The sequence below is a fragment of the Abrus precatorius genome, unplaced genomic scaffold (assembly GCF_003935025.1).
Source record: "Abrus precatorius isolate BTA unplaced genomic scaffold, Abrus_2018 Scaffold7, whole genome shotgun sequence".
Classification (NCBI taxonomy): domain Eukaryota; kingdom Viridiplantae; phylum Streptophyta; class Magnoliopsida; order Fabales; family Fabaceae; genus Abrus; species Abrus precatorius.
Window position 1 is genome coordinate 3,651,745 of NW_020874417.1, and position 16,674 is coordinate 3,668,418.

General features: G+C 34.1%; 1 protein-coding gene across 1 annotated transcript; it reads right to left on the reverse strand.

Moving 5' to 3' along the window:
- Positions 1 to 201: 201 nt before the first annotated feature.
- On the reverse strand, positions 202 to 14,428 carry LOC113870764 (intracellular protein transport protein USO1-like). Its single transcript, XM_027507214.1, has 18 exons — positions 14,282 to 14,428; positions 13,734 to 13,964; positions 13,521 to 13,616; positions 12,973 to 13,025; positions 12,727 to 12,823; positions 11,452 to 11,525; positions 10,786 to 10,897; positions 9,995 to 10,105; positions 9,473 to 9,549; positions 9,166 to 9,232; positions 7,666 to 7,731; positions 7,341 to 7,448; positions 1,433 to 1,563; positions 1,188 to 1,254; positions 1,028 to 1,092; positions 865 to 958; positions 635 to 705; positions 202 to 526 (listed from the first exon to the last, which is right to left on the reverse strand). Exons 1-18 carry the CDS (start codon positions 14,426 to 14,428, stop codon positions 202 to 204), a joined length of 1,992 nt encoding a protein of 663 aa, XP_027363015.1.
- Between the last annotated feature and the right edge of the window lie 2,246 nt (positions 14,429 to 16,674).

Below are 16,674 nucleotides of genomic sequence, written 5' to 3' on the forward strand. Positions count from 1 at the left end.
AGTTTCAGTGGATCAAAGCTGTTCCATGTACATCCGTTGAGGAACTCCTAAGACAACTTAGTTCAACAGGATGTGATGTCCAGCATCAAAGTTAGAGTAAGCCTACATGAAAAAATCTCGGCCTTCCAAAGACATGGCACGGCGATGCCTTTTTCATTCTTGTTACAACATCAATGGTTTTGGTCTATATATTCTTGTTGGTCAACTCCTGACATGATGATCTTTGTCAAGAGCATCAAATTCCCATTCACTTATCTCTTCAGCTGAGTCTTCCTCACTTAATTTATCAAGTTCTATTTCTAGTTTTGATTTTCCTGCAATTGAAAGAGAGTTTATCACTCCATCTTGCTTGTGTTTATTAGCCATGGAGCTAGGTGAAAAAGTTCTTGAGGTGGTTTGACTTGATGGTGTTTCTGAACTTTCAGTTGGAGTCTCAAGCTCCAGTTTTGGCCTCTCAATAGATTCAAATTCACCTTTTATTTTCTCAATGGCATCAAATAGTTCTGTGACCTTGTCGCTATCTTTTCTGTATCAAAATTGTAGATGTATAAGGAAGCAACACTTGTGTGTATGTTAACATGAGAAAAACAGACAAGGATAGAGGGGCTGGTGAAGAGAGCAAGAAAAAACATACCTGAAAATGCCATTCTTTTGAATGTGAAACTGCTTGTTCATGGTGTCCACTATATTCAGAGTGGCTAAAAACTGACAAGTAGAAAAAGACATAAGCATTTGTTTAAGACCTCAAAATCTTTGACAGTGTGCAGAATTTCGCCATATTATCTCACTAGTAAAATTATCTTACTTCATGAAAGATTTTCACTTCACATTTTGATGTAAGTAAAAGATTAAAAAGAAAATTACCTTGGATTCGATATCCAAATATTCTCCTTCAAGCTTTTTCCTTTGATTCACTACTTTCGACCCTTCATTATCTACTGATGATGATATTTCTAACCTGATATAAATCAGCAGTTGGAGACATGGTTTTGACACAAAAGAAATTCAGAGGGGCAGAACACCATACCCTTGACTGGATTTTAAATTCTCCACAAGTATTCTTATTTGGGTAACAGACAAACCCAATTTTTCCTAACATATAAGTAAGCCGGTGATGAGAAGATAAGAAAAATGCAGCATACACGTCAATAAAACAATAAAGAGGTCAAGCTATGATGATTTTTTACCTGGTAAGATGACAGAAGCTGAACCACCAAATTCACAAAATGATCTCCAAATCTCTCCAGTTCGGCACTTTTATATGCAATAAGAAAAAAAAATAGATAATATGAAAATTAATAAATGAAGTCATGAATTTTAGAGGAACTATCGTGCCAGGTATTGCTTTGCATAACAACTTTGAAAATTGTAAAATTTCAACAGTTATTTGATCACATTCGATTGCCCGTTGGAATTAAACTACAGGACATACTTGACCTGTTCCTCCTTTTCCTTTGCAAGTGAAATTTGAAAAACCCATGTGCTCTCTAGAAATTTGATCCATGTATCAACAACATTGGCTTCCTCTGAATAAGAAGTAATGGCCCGCACCATCTCATCTTCCTAACATCAGAAAACTTCATAAAGATTATGACAAACAGTAAAGTGGTTCACATCATATTGATTTTAATAGCCCTCAAAACAAAATCTTTATTTATTTTTCTTAATGGAAATTTGACCTTAAGGCATGAAATAAATGTTGGGCTCAAATGCGGAATAACTTGGATGTGTAAATTAAAATTCTGACGTAAACTGGCGAGCAATAATTCAGACCTAATAAATAGATCTAACAGCGCAGTGGTGTAACTTGCAAAGTGTGCACTGGAATACTTCCCAGGAAAGAGAGGTGGATCACAACGGATCACTTCAATACCAAGTCTTTCCTTAGTCAGAACCTTTCCAGTTACAACACTAATACAAATACACACTTCTCCAGCAATCCAACAATCAGCCACGGAAGGATAACAGAAATAATTCTTTTCTGATGTGGAAGATCAAACTAAACTGCAACCACAGAACATACTAAGAATTATTCTAACTGAATAAAATAAGCAGATAAAGAACACCAATATTTAACGTGGAAAACCTCCAATGTGGAAGAAAAACCACGGGACAAACTCCGAAAAATATTCCACTATATCTCGGGATATTTACAATATCCTTTCAACACTCTATCACACAAGAGATGTAAAATATAGTGTACCCAGTGAGACCCACTTCCTATTCAAATATTACAAATTTTGTAATACCAAGAAGATGATACCCACCCAAGTGTATTTTTCTCACACTCTTAGGATTTACTCAACACTCTATTTTTCTCTCACTAGAATTCTATCAATGCTTGATAAACACTCTTGCGATGCATACTCTGATTTCATTCCTCACGGCTATTTATAGCCAAATGAAGTTACTATTCATTTATTAAAATATTATTTATTTGTTTAGGAAGTAAAAAAAAACGGCACCAAATCACCGAAATGTGCTGGACATCACAATTCTCCCCTTCCAGCACAAAGATGCACTCTTGGAATCTTCACATGCGATCCATGCCAATCAGCTTGGCACACTGTTGATGTTTTTCTCGTGCAACAACTTTCGTCATCATATCAGCAAGATTTTTATCCGTGTGAATCTTATCTAGCTTGAACTCTTGTTCTTCCACTGCCTGACGCAGCCAATGATATCTGACATCAATGTGTTTCGTGCGAGAGTGATACATCGCATTCTTACTTAAATCCAATGCGCTTTGGCTATCGCAATGGATAACGTACATTTTCTGCTCAATTCCCAGTTGTTGAAGAAACCTCTTCAACCAAAGCATTTCCTTTCCTGCTTCAGTCATGGCAACATACTCAGCTTCAGTAGTTGATAAGGCCACACATTTCTGCAATTTGGATTGCCAAGATATAGCTCCCCCTGCAAAGGTAAACACAAGTCCTGAAGTAGATTTTCTACTATCCAGGTCACCTGCCATATCTGCATCTGTGTATCCTTCAAGAACTGGGTTAGGTATTCCAAAGCTCAAGCACATATTATAACTACCTTTCAGATATCTCAAGATCCACTTCACTGCTTCCCAATGCTCTTTTCCAGGATTGGAAAGATACCTGCTAACAACTCCGACCGCATGAGCTATATCCGGCCTCGTACAAACCATGGCATACATCAAACTCCCGACTGCTGAAGAGTATGGAATACCCGCCATAGCTTCTTTTTCTTCTTGACTTGTAGGACAACTTCTTTTGCTGAGTTTGAAGTGATTGGCCAACGGTGTACTAACTGGTTTAGCCGTCTTCATGTTGAATCTGTCCAGAATCTGATTCACATACCGTTCCTGCGATAACCACAACCTCTTGGATTTTCGGTCTCGCATGATCTGCATGCCCAAAATCTGTTTTGCAGGGCTCAGATCTTTCATATCAAAAAACTTTGACAATTCCTTCTTCAAATCACCAATCAGCTTCGCATCCTGTCCCACTATTAACATATCATCTACATACAACAAAAGAATAATGAATTTATCACCTGGAAATGTCTTGATAAATACACAATGATCTGCATTAGTCTTGGCATATCGATGACTCGCCATGAACGAGTCAAATTTCTTATACCATTGTCTTGGAGCCTGTTTCAATCCATACAAGCTCTTCTTCAATCTGCAAACCATATGCTCCTTTCCAGTCTCCTCAAAACCTTCTGGTTGCTCCATGTAGATTTCTTCATCAAGGTCTCCATGAAGAAACGCAGTCTTTACATCTAGCTGTTCAAGCTCCAGATCCAAGCTAGCTACCAATCCGAGTATAACTCGAATAGAGCTCATCTTCACAACTGGAAAGAAGATTTCATCAAAATCTATTCCTCGCTTTTGTCCAAAACCTTTTACAACTAAGCGAGCCTTGTACTTCAACAACTTGTCACCATCTTTCTTAAGCTTGAACACCCATTTATTTTTCAAGGCTTTTCTGCCTTTAGGGAGCTTGACCAACTCATAAGTATCATTCTTCACCAGGGAATCCATTTCTTCTTGCATGGCTTTCATCCACTGGGATTTATCCTTGTGAGTCTGAACTTCTTCAAAGTTTTCTAACTCCCCTTCTTCAGTGATGGTAATATACGTCGAACTAGGGTACTTTGTAGATGGCTGGTGTGGTCTACTTGATTTCCGAGGTTGAGGTGGAGCTTTTGAGTTTTCTTGCTCAACACCTTCATCATCACCATCTTCTATTACTGGCTCATTATCAACCCTAAGTTCTCCATCACACTCTCCCTCTACTGTGACATTTTTAGGAGGAACAATTGGTGTGAGATCAACCTTACCACCTGGTTCTCTGATTTTTGGTGAAACAGAATCCGTCATAGTTTCTTGCTCATGGAACACTACATCTCTGCTTCTAATAAATTTCCTATTTTTTGGATCCCATAACCTGTAGCCAAATTCCTCATCTCCGTAGCCCAGAAATATGCAAGGATTGGCTTTATCATCAAGTTTTTGTCTTCGTTCCTTACTCACATGAGCAAAAGCTTTGCATCCAAACACTTTCAAATGAGAGTATTTAACATCATGTCCGGACCATACTCTCTCAGGGATATCAAAACCCAAAGGAACAGATGGAGATCGGTTAATCAGGTAGCTTGCCGTTAGAACAGCTTCACCCCAAAATAGCTTAGGCAGTTTTGTCATTCTTAACATGCATCTTACTTTCTCCATAATGGTTCTATTGATTCGTTCGGCCACACCATTATGTTGTGGGGTTCCAGGTACCGTCTTCTCATACCTGATGTCATGCTCAGCACAATAATTCTTGAATTCATGGGAAGTATATTCACCCCCATTATCCGTGCGAAGACACTTCAAAGGTTTACCAGCCTGTCTCTCCACCATCGCATGAAACCTTTTAAAGCATTGAAAAACCTGGTCCTTCGTTCTTAAGAAGTACACCTACAATTTTTGTGAAGCATCATCAATAAACGTCACGTAATATCTGCTACCACCAAGACTCTCCACTTCCATGGGTCCACATACATCAGAATGAACCATCTCCAAAATATTCTCTTTCAGCTTCGACGTTTTGCTGAAAGACACTCTATGATGCTTGCCAAACAAACAGTGATCACAAGGATTCAGCTTTGTATTTTTGGCAAACGGGATAAGAGACTTTCTTGCCAAAATCTGCAATCCTTTTTCACTTATATGAGCCAATCTTTTGTGCCACAAATTTAGCGAAGCATCATCCTCGACTGCATTCAATCCGCCCTTGATCAGCTTCACTTGAGTTTTATACAACGTTGAATTTACTGTGCCTCTAGCAACCAACAACGATCCTTTGGTAAGCCTCCACTTGCCGTTACCAAAATGGCTGTCGTAATCAGCTAGATCCAAAACACGCACAGAGATCAAATTCAGACGCAGATCTGGCACATGACGCACATCTTTTAGTGTTATTGTGCATCCTGTATTGGTTTGAATGCACACATCACCAATTCCCACAATATCTGCGATACTGCTATTGCCCATCTTTACTTTACCAAAGTCTCCTGCTTTGTACACAGTAAAGAAGTCCTTGTGAGAAGTTGCATGATAAGATGCTGCTGAGTCAATGACCCATTCATCACATGAGTCTGTAACTTGACACTCTTCTTCTTCTTCAACAGAGAGTACTACCACATCTCCAGTTGTCACAGGGGATGCAGTATTTTCATCGTTATTCGATCTAGAGTTTCGTCGGTCTTTCTTCTCTCTGTTCTTCCAGGCTTTACAGTTTCTTTTGATGTGCCCTTCTTCACCGCAGTGGTAACACTTAAATTTTCTTTTGGGCTGAGACTGTGACTTATCTCTAGATTTGTTACTTCATCCTCTGCTCTTACTTCTCCCCCTGTTCTCTGTGATAAGGGCATGGGAATTGCTTGCCCCAGAGTCTTTTCTCCTTGTTTCTTCATTAAACATGTTGTCTTTGACTTGAGACAAAGTCAATTTTCCTTCAGGAGCAGAGTTGCTTAATGACACCACCAGAGTCTCCCAACTATCTGGTAAAGAACTCAAAAGTAACAGCGCCTGCAATTCTTCATCAAGTTTTATCTCCATGGTAACTAGCTAGTGTACCATGTGTTGGAAATCATTCAAGTGTTCTGCAACTGATCTTCCATCCTGATATTTTAAATTCACCAGCTTCCGAATAACGAAAGCTTTATTCTGTGCAGTCTTCCTCTGATACATTTGTTCAATTTTGTTCCACAGAGTCTGGGCATTCGTCTCTGTGGCAACATGATGGAATATGCTGATATCCACCCACTGCCTAATTAAACTGACGGCCTTCCGGTGTGTCTTTTTCCAATCCTCATCCTTCACGTCTTCTGGCTTTTGATCTCCCTTTTCCACAGGATCATACAAGTCCTTGTAGAAAAGTATGTCCTCCATTTTTGGCTTCCAAATGGAGTAGTTTGTCGCTGTCAGCTTCACCATGGTACCTACGTTCTCCTCCATTTAATTTACACTCGGTGATACAGAGCCCAACTTAAGCTCTGATACCACTTGTTGGGCTCAAATGCGGAATAACTTGGATGTGTAAATTAAAATTCTGACGTAAACTGACGAGCAATAATTCAGACCTAATAAATAGATATAACAGCGCAGCGGTGTAACTTGTAAAGTGTGCACTGGAATACTTCCCAGGAAAGAGAGGTGGATCACAACGGATCACTTCAATACCAAGTCTTTCCTTAGCCAGAACCTTTCCAGTTACAACACTAATACAAATACACACTTCTCCAGCAATCCAACAATCAGCCACGGAAGGATAACAGAAATAATTCTTTTCTGATGTGGAAGATCAAACTAAACTGCAACCACAGAACATACTAAGAATTATTCTAACTGAATAAAATAAGCAGATAAAGAACACCAATATTTAACGTGGAAAACCTCCAATGTGGAAGAAAAACCACGGGATAAACTCCGAAAAATATTCCACTATATCTCGGGATATTTACAATATCCTTTCAACACTCTATCACACAAGAGATGTAAAATATAGTGTACCCAGTGAGACCCACTTCCTATTCAAATATTACAAATTTTGTAATACCAAGAAGATGATACCCACCCAAGTGTATTTTTCTCACACTCTTAGGATTTACTCAACACTCTATTTTTCTCTCACTAGAATTCTATCAATGCTTGATAAACACTCTTGCGATGCATACTCTGATTTCATTCCTCACGGCTATTTATAGCCAAATGAAGTTACTATTCATTTATTAAAATATTATTTATTTGTTTAGGAAGTAAAAAAAAACGGCACCAAATCACCGAAATGTGCTGGACATCACAATAAACTTTTTACCTTTGTTTTTAAGTGTATAATAATTTCATTGCTTGCTTCCTCAAAATGCTCTCTTTCTTCTTTTGCATTGTGGAGGCGTACACGAGCAGATGCCAACAAGGTGTTGACCTGAAATAATAACATTTAGGCTTATGTTATGCAGAATGAAGATAGGAGGGCACTGATTTCTGATTAAGAAAATGTACAACCGTGTATACACATACTCAGTAAACTTGATATAGTTATCAAGCAGATGCAACAAAATACAATAGATGTAATTCCTGAGTTCAGTTAAATATTTTTAAGCACCATAATTCAAGTATTCAAGAGGAGGTTAAAAGGAAACCTTGTTCAGTTGGTCTTCAAGCTCATTTTTCTGCTTCTCAAGTTCTCCAATCTCTGCTTCCAATTCCTGCAATTGTTTATCGATTTCAAAAACAAGCATGATTCAGCAGTAAATGGATTCCTTCAATTCTTTTTAAGACTTTTTGGAAAAATAATCATTCAACCATTGACAGCTAAAAATTGTCAGAACATGGAAAATTTATGAATTGATTAAACAAGTACTTGCATAGAATACCATACGTCTAGTTTTGACAAACTTCTCAATATGTACTAATAGAAGACAAAAATAAGGAAGTAAAAGGAACCAAATCCCTCTCATAAGCTAAAATCATCTTATTATTTTGAATTCTTTTCATTCAAATTTTCCAAAACTTGAAGTACATAAGTTAATTTAATTACGAGAAGTTTTATTCATTCTTTTTTTCCATAAATTTAACCCAAATTAAGTGATAGTTGCATGATTCTTCAGAACAAGATACATCTTGGTATGGCTTTCTTAATTTATCTTTCAGAAATAACAAATTTGAGCTGAGCAAATCTTATACGAACAACAATGCATATAATTGATTTGTTAGCAGATAACGAAGTTCTTACTAGATTCCAGTCAAGGAGCAAATTTTCGGTACTGCTCTAGTACTTACTTCTTTGACAGATTTTTTTCTTAATTTTATTTAAAAAATTAAAATAGGAGAAAAGTGACCATAGCTGTTAGGTTTCGTGATTTAAATGGAAGGAATACAAAATATAGAAATTTGATATGAAAATTATAGAATTAGACCCATATTTGATTTTCCATAAAGAGAAGGATTAGATAATATAGAAATATTTGAGCAGATTTTAAGACGTTGTATGTGAAGTTTATGAGAATAGACATCGATAGCTAGCCCAACAAAACAAAATAGACTTTAATACTATGTTAAAAAATTTAAATTTAAATTATTCTTAAAAGTTAGTTCAAAAGAAAAAGACTACGTCTTTATAAAGATTATTTTAATTTAACCAACGTGAAGCAACTTAATGAAGGACTATTTAAATTTTAAATTAATCATAAAATAAAACAAAATAGAAGATGAAATAAAGGGCAAAAATTTAAATATTTACTACTCAATAAATTACAGAATACTTAATAAGGTTTTAGTCTCTAAACAATTTTACTATTTTTCTTTAATCTGTTTTTTTTTCTCTATTTTTAATCTGTTTATATGTTATTTGGCTTGACTCAAACATCGAGTTGATGTATACGATAATATAGTACCTACACCTTCGTCTCCTTTATATTCTTAAATCTCAATTTTAAAATTATATTCTTTTAATGTTGTTATTGACACATTTTATCTATGTCATATCTGGGTCAAATTAAATGTTATATTAGCAAGTAATAATTTAGGGGACTCAATTGAGGCATATGACTTAACCAATTTCTTTTGTGAAAGTTTTCATATGGTCTTTAACTACATCTACAACAAGAGAAAACTATGGGCTGCTTTTGAGGAGAATGTACCTTCTCAACTTGGCCAACCTCATCGGACTTAGTTACGCGAAAATGAAGTGCTTCTTCCTTTTGAGATCTGATTGAGAACAAAAGTATGCCACAGAATTTCAGGACTTAAAAACTTGAAAAATTCAGTATCAACACGTTATACAGTTACAAAAATCATATGCATCAAGAAAAAGCTGAAAGTGTGCTCGGTATCTTTGCATGATAATCAATGAAGGTACAAGTGTATGTGTAAGCAAATAAAAGAAATAAGCTTTTTTTTATTATTATTTGTTATTTATAATGAACTCATAATAAATGTTTCTGGCACCTGTTTTCCGAAATGCGATTCTTAGCTTTCGCGGTAGAATTTGCAAGAGACTCTGATAAAATTTTCAATTTGTCTACCTGCAAGCGATTCAATCACACATCATCAACCACGAAAAAGGGTAACACCAAATGCAGGAAAGTAACAATCACTTCAATGGAAACAAAAAAAATTATGCTTGCTTACAAAAGCTGTTGAGTATTAATAATGAATAATACAACACAGAATGCATGAAACAGAATACATTCAGATTTTAGATCTTAAAGCTTATAGAAAGAAATGATAAAAATTATATTTTTACGCATTATGGGCCTAAAAACCCTTTTTACTGCAACCAACTACTATTGGGTCTAAAAGCCCCTTAATCAATAGCATGAACAATTTCATATGATAATTTCAATTTTTTAATGTTTTATACACTCTTTCTGGTGAAGCTTGGAAAAACAATAATTTGCAGAGGTAAGATGCTTCGGGAGTAAAAGAGATGGATTTAATAAGAAACTACAGAAAATCACTGCACAAGACCTTTTCAGCATGAAATTCTGGAGAATCACCATAGGTAAAGTATTTCTTTTTCAGTAAGAGCTCCTCCAACTTAGAACACATTTTAATTTTTGCCAGAGCTTCGTCAAGAGCCTGAAATTAAACCAAAAATGCTTAATTGCCACTAAAGTATAAATTTACATTTAAATACACCACCTTGATTCTGTTAAGAAGTGCTTAAAATATCCTCATAGGCCATATATCTTCGTGTATGGTTAAAAAAAAGATCTATGGCATTAATCCAAAGAAGCAGAGGCAGTTAGGCAGACAAATAAGGAATGAAGGTTTAACAGTTAAAGCATTACTAGAAAGAAACAGCAATCTTGCAACGATGAAAAATAAGCATTCATGTTAGCAGACAGAAACTGAAGATTATGTAGACTGAGCTTGTAAAAAAAGCAGTATTGATATCATTATGTAAAATACTTTAATTTCATCAGAAATTGTACTTTTTAACAAAAAAGCGTAGCGCATGTGTATTCAATATTTCAATCAATCCTCAACGGATGTAAAATAATATATCTTTTCTCACTTCTAATTTTCTTTGACAAGAAAAGTAAAGTCCACGAGAAATTGGTTAGGGATTCAGCGATGTTCTAAGTTCTAACAACCATTTTGTGTGGTTGCATGTGATAAAAATATATTAATGTTTTAAACTTGTTTTACTATGAGATACTTTTCAGTAAACAAAGGATTGCACTGAAACAATTCGGATAAAAGTGATAACTAAAATAAAAGGAGAACAAGACCATCCTGTTAGACTGCTAAATCACCTCAATTGATACAGCTGTTGTCTCTTCAGGTGATTTTTCAAAGTTTTCATCTTGGTCCATTTCCTTCGTCTTCTCAATTATTTCCTTCAGATTGCAGGCTTCAACTTCTACTCTGAGAGAGGAGAACGTATCACATACAAGAGGAGAAAAGAGTACTGACACATTTACTCGATTTGAGTCTTGACAATGGGGTGATGCATTATAGATCAAGAAAATTATGCAGTGTCAATGGAAGTGGGGAAAATCCTTTTTGACACAACAGCATTGGCTGGAAGTTTCATAATCCAATAATTTATTTTAGAATATAGACTTCTTTAAATGTTTAATTAAATATTAAATAACAATATATAGTGCAGCAGTACTAGTTAGTAGTTACTCTTATGGCTAAGTAAGCACATCAAGAAAAGGCAAACGAATACTAATTATGTAAATAAATGATAATGAATGAGGAGCCTTAAATTTTATTTATAACTAATTAAATGGTGTATCTCTAACACGTTGTAACAATATACATCACGGTAAACGCTATTATTCATGTATTAAAAATAATAAGTGCTCCAATTGATCAAACATGAACAGAACAAGCATTTCCATGATCATGCATGCGAAAGGTAACAATGGTTGTAAATACTGGTAGGTCATATTGAAGATATGTTTTGCTACAACCTCATGAGATCAGCATTTATTTTCAGCCCTGAAATTGCACTTTGGACATATTGAAGCAACTCTTCTCGCTTTACCTGTTAAAAATTAAGGCAGGAAGAGAAAGATATGTAGGAACCAAATAAGCATATGTATAACTCCTGTGGCATTCTTCTAAAATGTGTAAAAGGTCAATACTCTGTGGCTATAACACAAATTGCAAGCAATAAAACACGATAAGTCAGAAAACAACTTCAGGCAACAAAATTAACAAGGATGTTAAAATGAAAAACCAGAGAGAAATATTACATTTAATGTAACCTTTTTTAAAATCACACTTGTAATATTTTCAATTCAAAATAGAAAAAACACCATTCATTTTTCATGTTATGGGAAGGTTAAGATCAGCCGCAGAACTAGACAAAAAACAATGCAGAGTCAAAGATTTTACTTTCTTTTTTTTTTGGGCTAACCAAAAAGGGTGTAAGTGTTTACTTAACTCTTTAAATATGATATCCCAATTAAAACGATTCTCCAGACGTGGATGATTAGGACAACAAAAGCTGAAATGCATACATAAACAGGTCTTATAAGAGTGTATTTGCTTGTCAAAAGCTGAAGTAATGTTCCCAAAAGCTGTATATATACTGATTGAGTGGGTGGCGTCCAAGCTATGTCATTTAGGTGCTCTATTACTCCATACAGTAAAGAAGTAGCAGCACATAGAGTCAAGAGATTAAGGAATATGTGAGAGAGGATTAAAAATCTATATGCAGTAAATACTAAGTACAAGAAGCCTTACCTTAGCATATATCCAATAATACCAAGGGAAAAAACTTTGGTTATTAAGGGCGAAAATAAATTTGGGGAGAGAAGGGGACCGGCCCCCTCTTGGCCCTTGCATATTTTGCCCAAGGTAAGGTGTGTAACAATGTATACAAAAACAATGTTGATTTAGAGTAGGGTAATACCCTCTGCCTTTGTTCTTAAATGAGGAAGAGATGCCTTACCGTATGTTTATTAGCACATAAAAACACATCTCAGAAAGGAAAGAAAATGTAATATTATATTGAAAGTCCAGTATAAATCAAAGCATTACATTAATGCTGAGCTTTAAATCAATTAACAAATATCATGATTGTGACATACCCAAGTAAAGCTTTTCTACAGTCACATTTGTTCTGATATATGAATTATAACAAGTAATCATATACATCCCTCAAAAGTCACAACATTAAATGTATGAGTTTATATTGACCATAAACAAATAATTCTACAAGAAAATACTAATTCCAATACCAGTACTTCATCTTCATATCCAGAAAATACTTTTGCTAAATCCTGCACACTGGATAACAACGCAGTATGTTCTTGCTTTCCTCCTTGAACACAGAGCCTGTATAACCATACCAAACCAGAAGCAGGGATTTAAGCAGGCTATTCCTAATATGTACGCCAACAAGTAACTATTTTCAACCAATATTTGGCTGCAGACATATATATCAATTTATGAAAAGAAAATTTAAAACGGAAAGAAAAAATTACCCATATATCTCTAAAAGTAGTGAAAATTCTTCCTCATTTGGTGCATCAAGGATCTGAGTCACACAAAAGAGGTAACCTGCGGTTAAGTTCCATAAATCAGCAAATATAAAGCTCAGTCACTGTAAAGAGAATATCATTGAAGATAGACTTAAGAATTGTATTACAAGTCACCACACATGAAGTTTGTAATAAAAGGAGAAATAAAAACATTATCATGATTCAAACTAGCACCAGAACAAGAACTTTTATTCTGAAAAAAACAAAAAAAAAAACCTAGCAGTTTAATGATAACAATATATTAGGAACTTCTCCCTCCATATCATTCAATTAAATTTAGGTACTTTACATTCCATGTGGGAGGACAGGAGGTACTAGCTGGCTGTTAGTTTGCTTGCAAATTCATGCAACCAAACATTATCAAACCCAACCCATTTAACAAGGAAATCCTCTTTATAGAAAAATGCATGAGCCAACTAACAAACTAATACCAATCCAAAAACTTTGTAGTTAGTACTGTGGCAGTTATAGACAGCATAGCTTCAACTTACCATTGAAAGTGTGATGCCCTCAAGAGCTTGACTGAAGAGAAAGACATGACGAAAATTTTTTGGCTCATCCACCATGTCAGGGTCTACATAGTAAATCTGTTCATAGTTATATACTATGAGCATGAATAGTGAATCCACAATTTGAGAGGCAAAAATAAAATGAAATGAAATAAACAAAAATAATAATAATAAAGAAATATTGGTTTGACTAACCAAAGTGGGTTGTTGTGCAAGTGAATCCTTGGATTCATCAAAAAGAAACTGGTCATATGGATCTTTTGCATTGGTGTCAGTGAAGGTAGCACTAGCAGTGAGTCTCTCAACTTCTTTAAGCGCAACCAGCCACCTTCTTAACAACTGAACTCTCTCTATCCCTCTACATGAAACAGAAACCTCTTCTAACCGTTTCACAGTGTGCCTAAAACTTCTCATATTACGAGCCACCTTTTCAACAAAACCATTCACATTTCACAGACCACATTTAAACAAAAAAATAATATTTAACACACTTTTGTGCCTCGAATGTAATGAATATATTTCTTTTTAATAAAATATTAGAAGTTATAGATGCTTAAACTCGTCAACAAAATGGGAGGAAAAAAAAATCCAAGACATGACCCTTAAAGGTCCAACATAGAGATTTCTTATACTGCAAGGTACCGTCATGAAGGTAAAAGCTTTCGCGTGACCCAGAATTTAAAACGAAAGAGTAAAGTGAAAAAATGCAAGTTATAGAAAAAGGGCAGGTGGAGGGTGGTTACAATGCGGTCCTGGATGATTCTGGCGCCGCCGACGACGGCGTTGCTTGCATGGAGGACGACGGAGTCGGCATAGTTGCGAACGGCGCGGCGAAGATTGGTTTGGCCGCCTTCGACGGCTTTGTTGACGGCTGATCTGACCCATGACATTGTTGTTTGAAAGAAAAGTTTATGTTTATGTGTGTTTTTGTTTGAATGATGAATGAATGTTTACGTGTAAAATGGAAGGATATGAGAGAAATGGCGAAAGGAAGAAGAAGTCAATCGCACCCGCGACCTCCTCAGCTCAACGTTCATTGCTTTTGCTCCCATCACCTTCTATTCCTCAGCCTTCCGTTTCGCTCCATCTTTTGTAAATCTTCATCGTTGATATATATATATAACAATAATTTACCATTTTCTTCACTCCAATGATTATATTTCTTACTTGCATGTTATTTTAATGAGTGTGAATATAATTTATCGTTTTTCTTTCTATTTGTCTCTTCTTTTTTACTTCTTGCATCCAAAAAATAAAATGAATGATAGATAATATTCTTTTTCACTCTCCATCTATTTTGGCTACGAGTTCCATTATTTAAATTACTCAAAATTTATATCATATACAATATCATGTATAATATCATACATTATTAATTTTAACTTTGTGTTTTTGTGTATATGCTTTTTAAAAATTGTTTTCTTTAGTTATTTTTCTATTAAATGAGTTTGCTTGCTTGAATGCAGTACAGAAGCTACTATGAATAAAAAAAAATTATAATAAATATATTTATCTGGTATTTTTTCCTCTTTTACATTTTTTATCTTTTTTTTGTTACATCACTTTATTTATCATAGTTTATACTTTTTTATTTTATCATTCTCTTTTTGTCCTACCTCGTACATCTCAAAAGAGTATATGACTAGCATTATCAAAAAAAAGAAAAAGGTGTTTGTCGGCTATATTTTCTCCAAATAAAAAGGAATCAATTTATATTATTGGAGACAATTTTATAATTTATAAATTAATAAAATTATATAGTATCATTATTATTGTTGCTGAAATATTACCATCATATCTTTCTAACTCGTATCGTAATTTAGAAGCAGTAATATTGAAATAGAATGAAACAATTATTATATAGTTTAGTTTTGATACATTAGAAATATAAGTTTTTATAATATTAATTTAATTAAAAATTATTCTGTTTATAAATTTTAATTATATAATGATTATTGTTAAATGATAATATTAAAAATACACTATCAATACATTTTAATTAAATTTTGATTGTAATCCTTACCATATCTAACGACATAAAACAATTTGTACATTTTCGATTATTTTCACGAACATCTCTTCCTTGGACGACATCATCCTTGTTCTTTTTTTGTTTTCGGTCAACGTGTTAATTTTGGTTTTTGTCCAAAGCAAAAAAAGTAGAAACTGGAGCACAAGCAAATCCCAAGTCTAACCAAAATGCAGTGACTCCAGAAAGTGGCCTTTGCTGGGTTGTTGGACTTTTGTTTAGGTCCAGTAATTATTATTTTTTAAATACTATGTAGGATTTTGACCAAAAAAGAATACCAGTTAAGGATAATTTAAAAAATACCAGAAAAAAACAACAAAAAACAAATAGCAGACGGGATGTCTAATTGTTCAAAACTCTAAAAATTAAGTATTATAACACATGTAGTATAAAGTTTGATGTTTCACACTGAATGTTAATGGATTCTCACTAATAAAAAAGTATTTAAAAAATAAAAACGTAATAATACTTCGAGCACAAGCGTAAACTATGACTCAAAAGTACAAATAATGCTTAATAGTATGAAAGTTATGAAAACCATTTTCAACCTCTACATGATTTCTATCAAGTAAACGTTGTTTTCTAATTTTAATTATTTAATATTCAACCAATAAAACCTTCGAACAAGTGTAAATTTTCTATATTATTTTTAAGTGCAATTAATTTTATTTGCCTTTTCCACAATTCTTAATTTTTTTCACACATTATTCTATGCTAAATTACTGATTTTTTTTTTCATTTTCAATATAAATAGGAACTTCTACAAGCAGGCTTAATAACTTTAATGCATTCAGTTAATTCAATAATTGGCAATTGACAATGTTTGATAAGCCATGAAATCTCTTTAAATTATTTTATTTATTTAAATCCACAATGCATTAAAATTTTCATCATAATTTAAAGCTTTTTCCTTTCTTTCTTTAGATATAACAATATTTTAATTAAATTCCACCTTATAAATTTAAAAATTTATCGAATATCAAACTTGTTATTAATATTTAATAGTATATGAAATTTAACTTATCCTGAACAATAAAAATGAAGAGCAAATGTTAAAGAAAAATGCTAGAAACACATTTTTCGATTGGAGACCTTGCTTTCATGTAT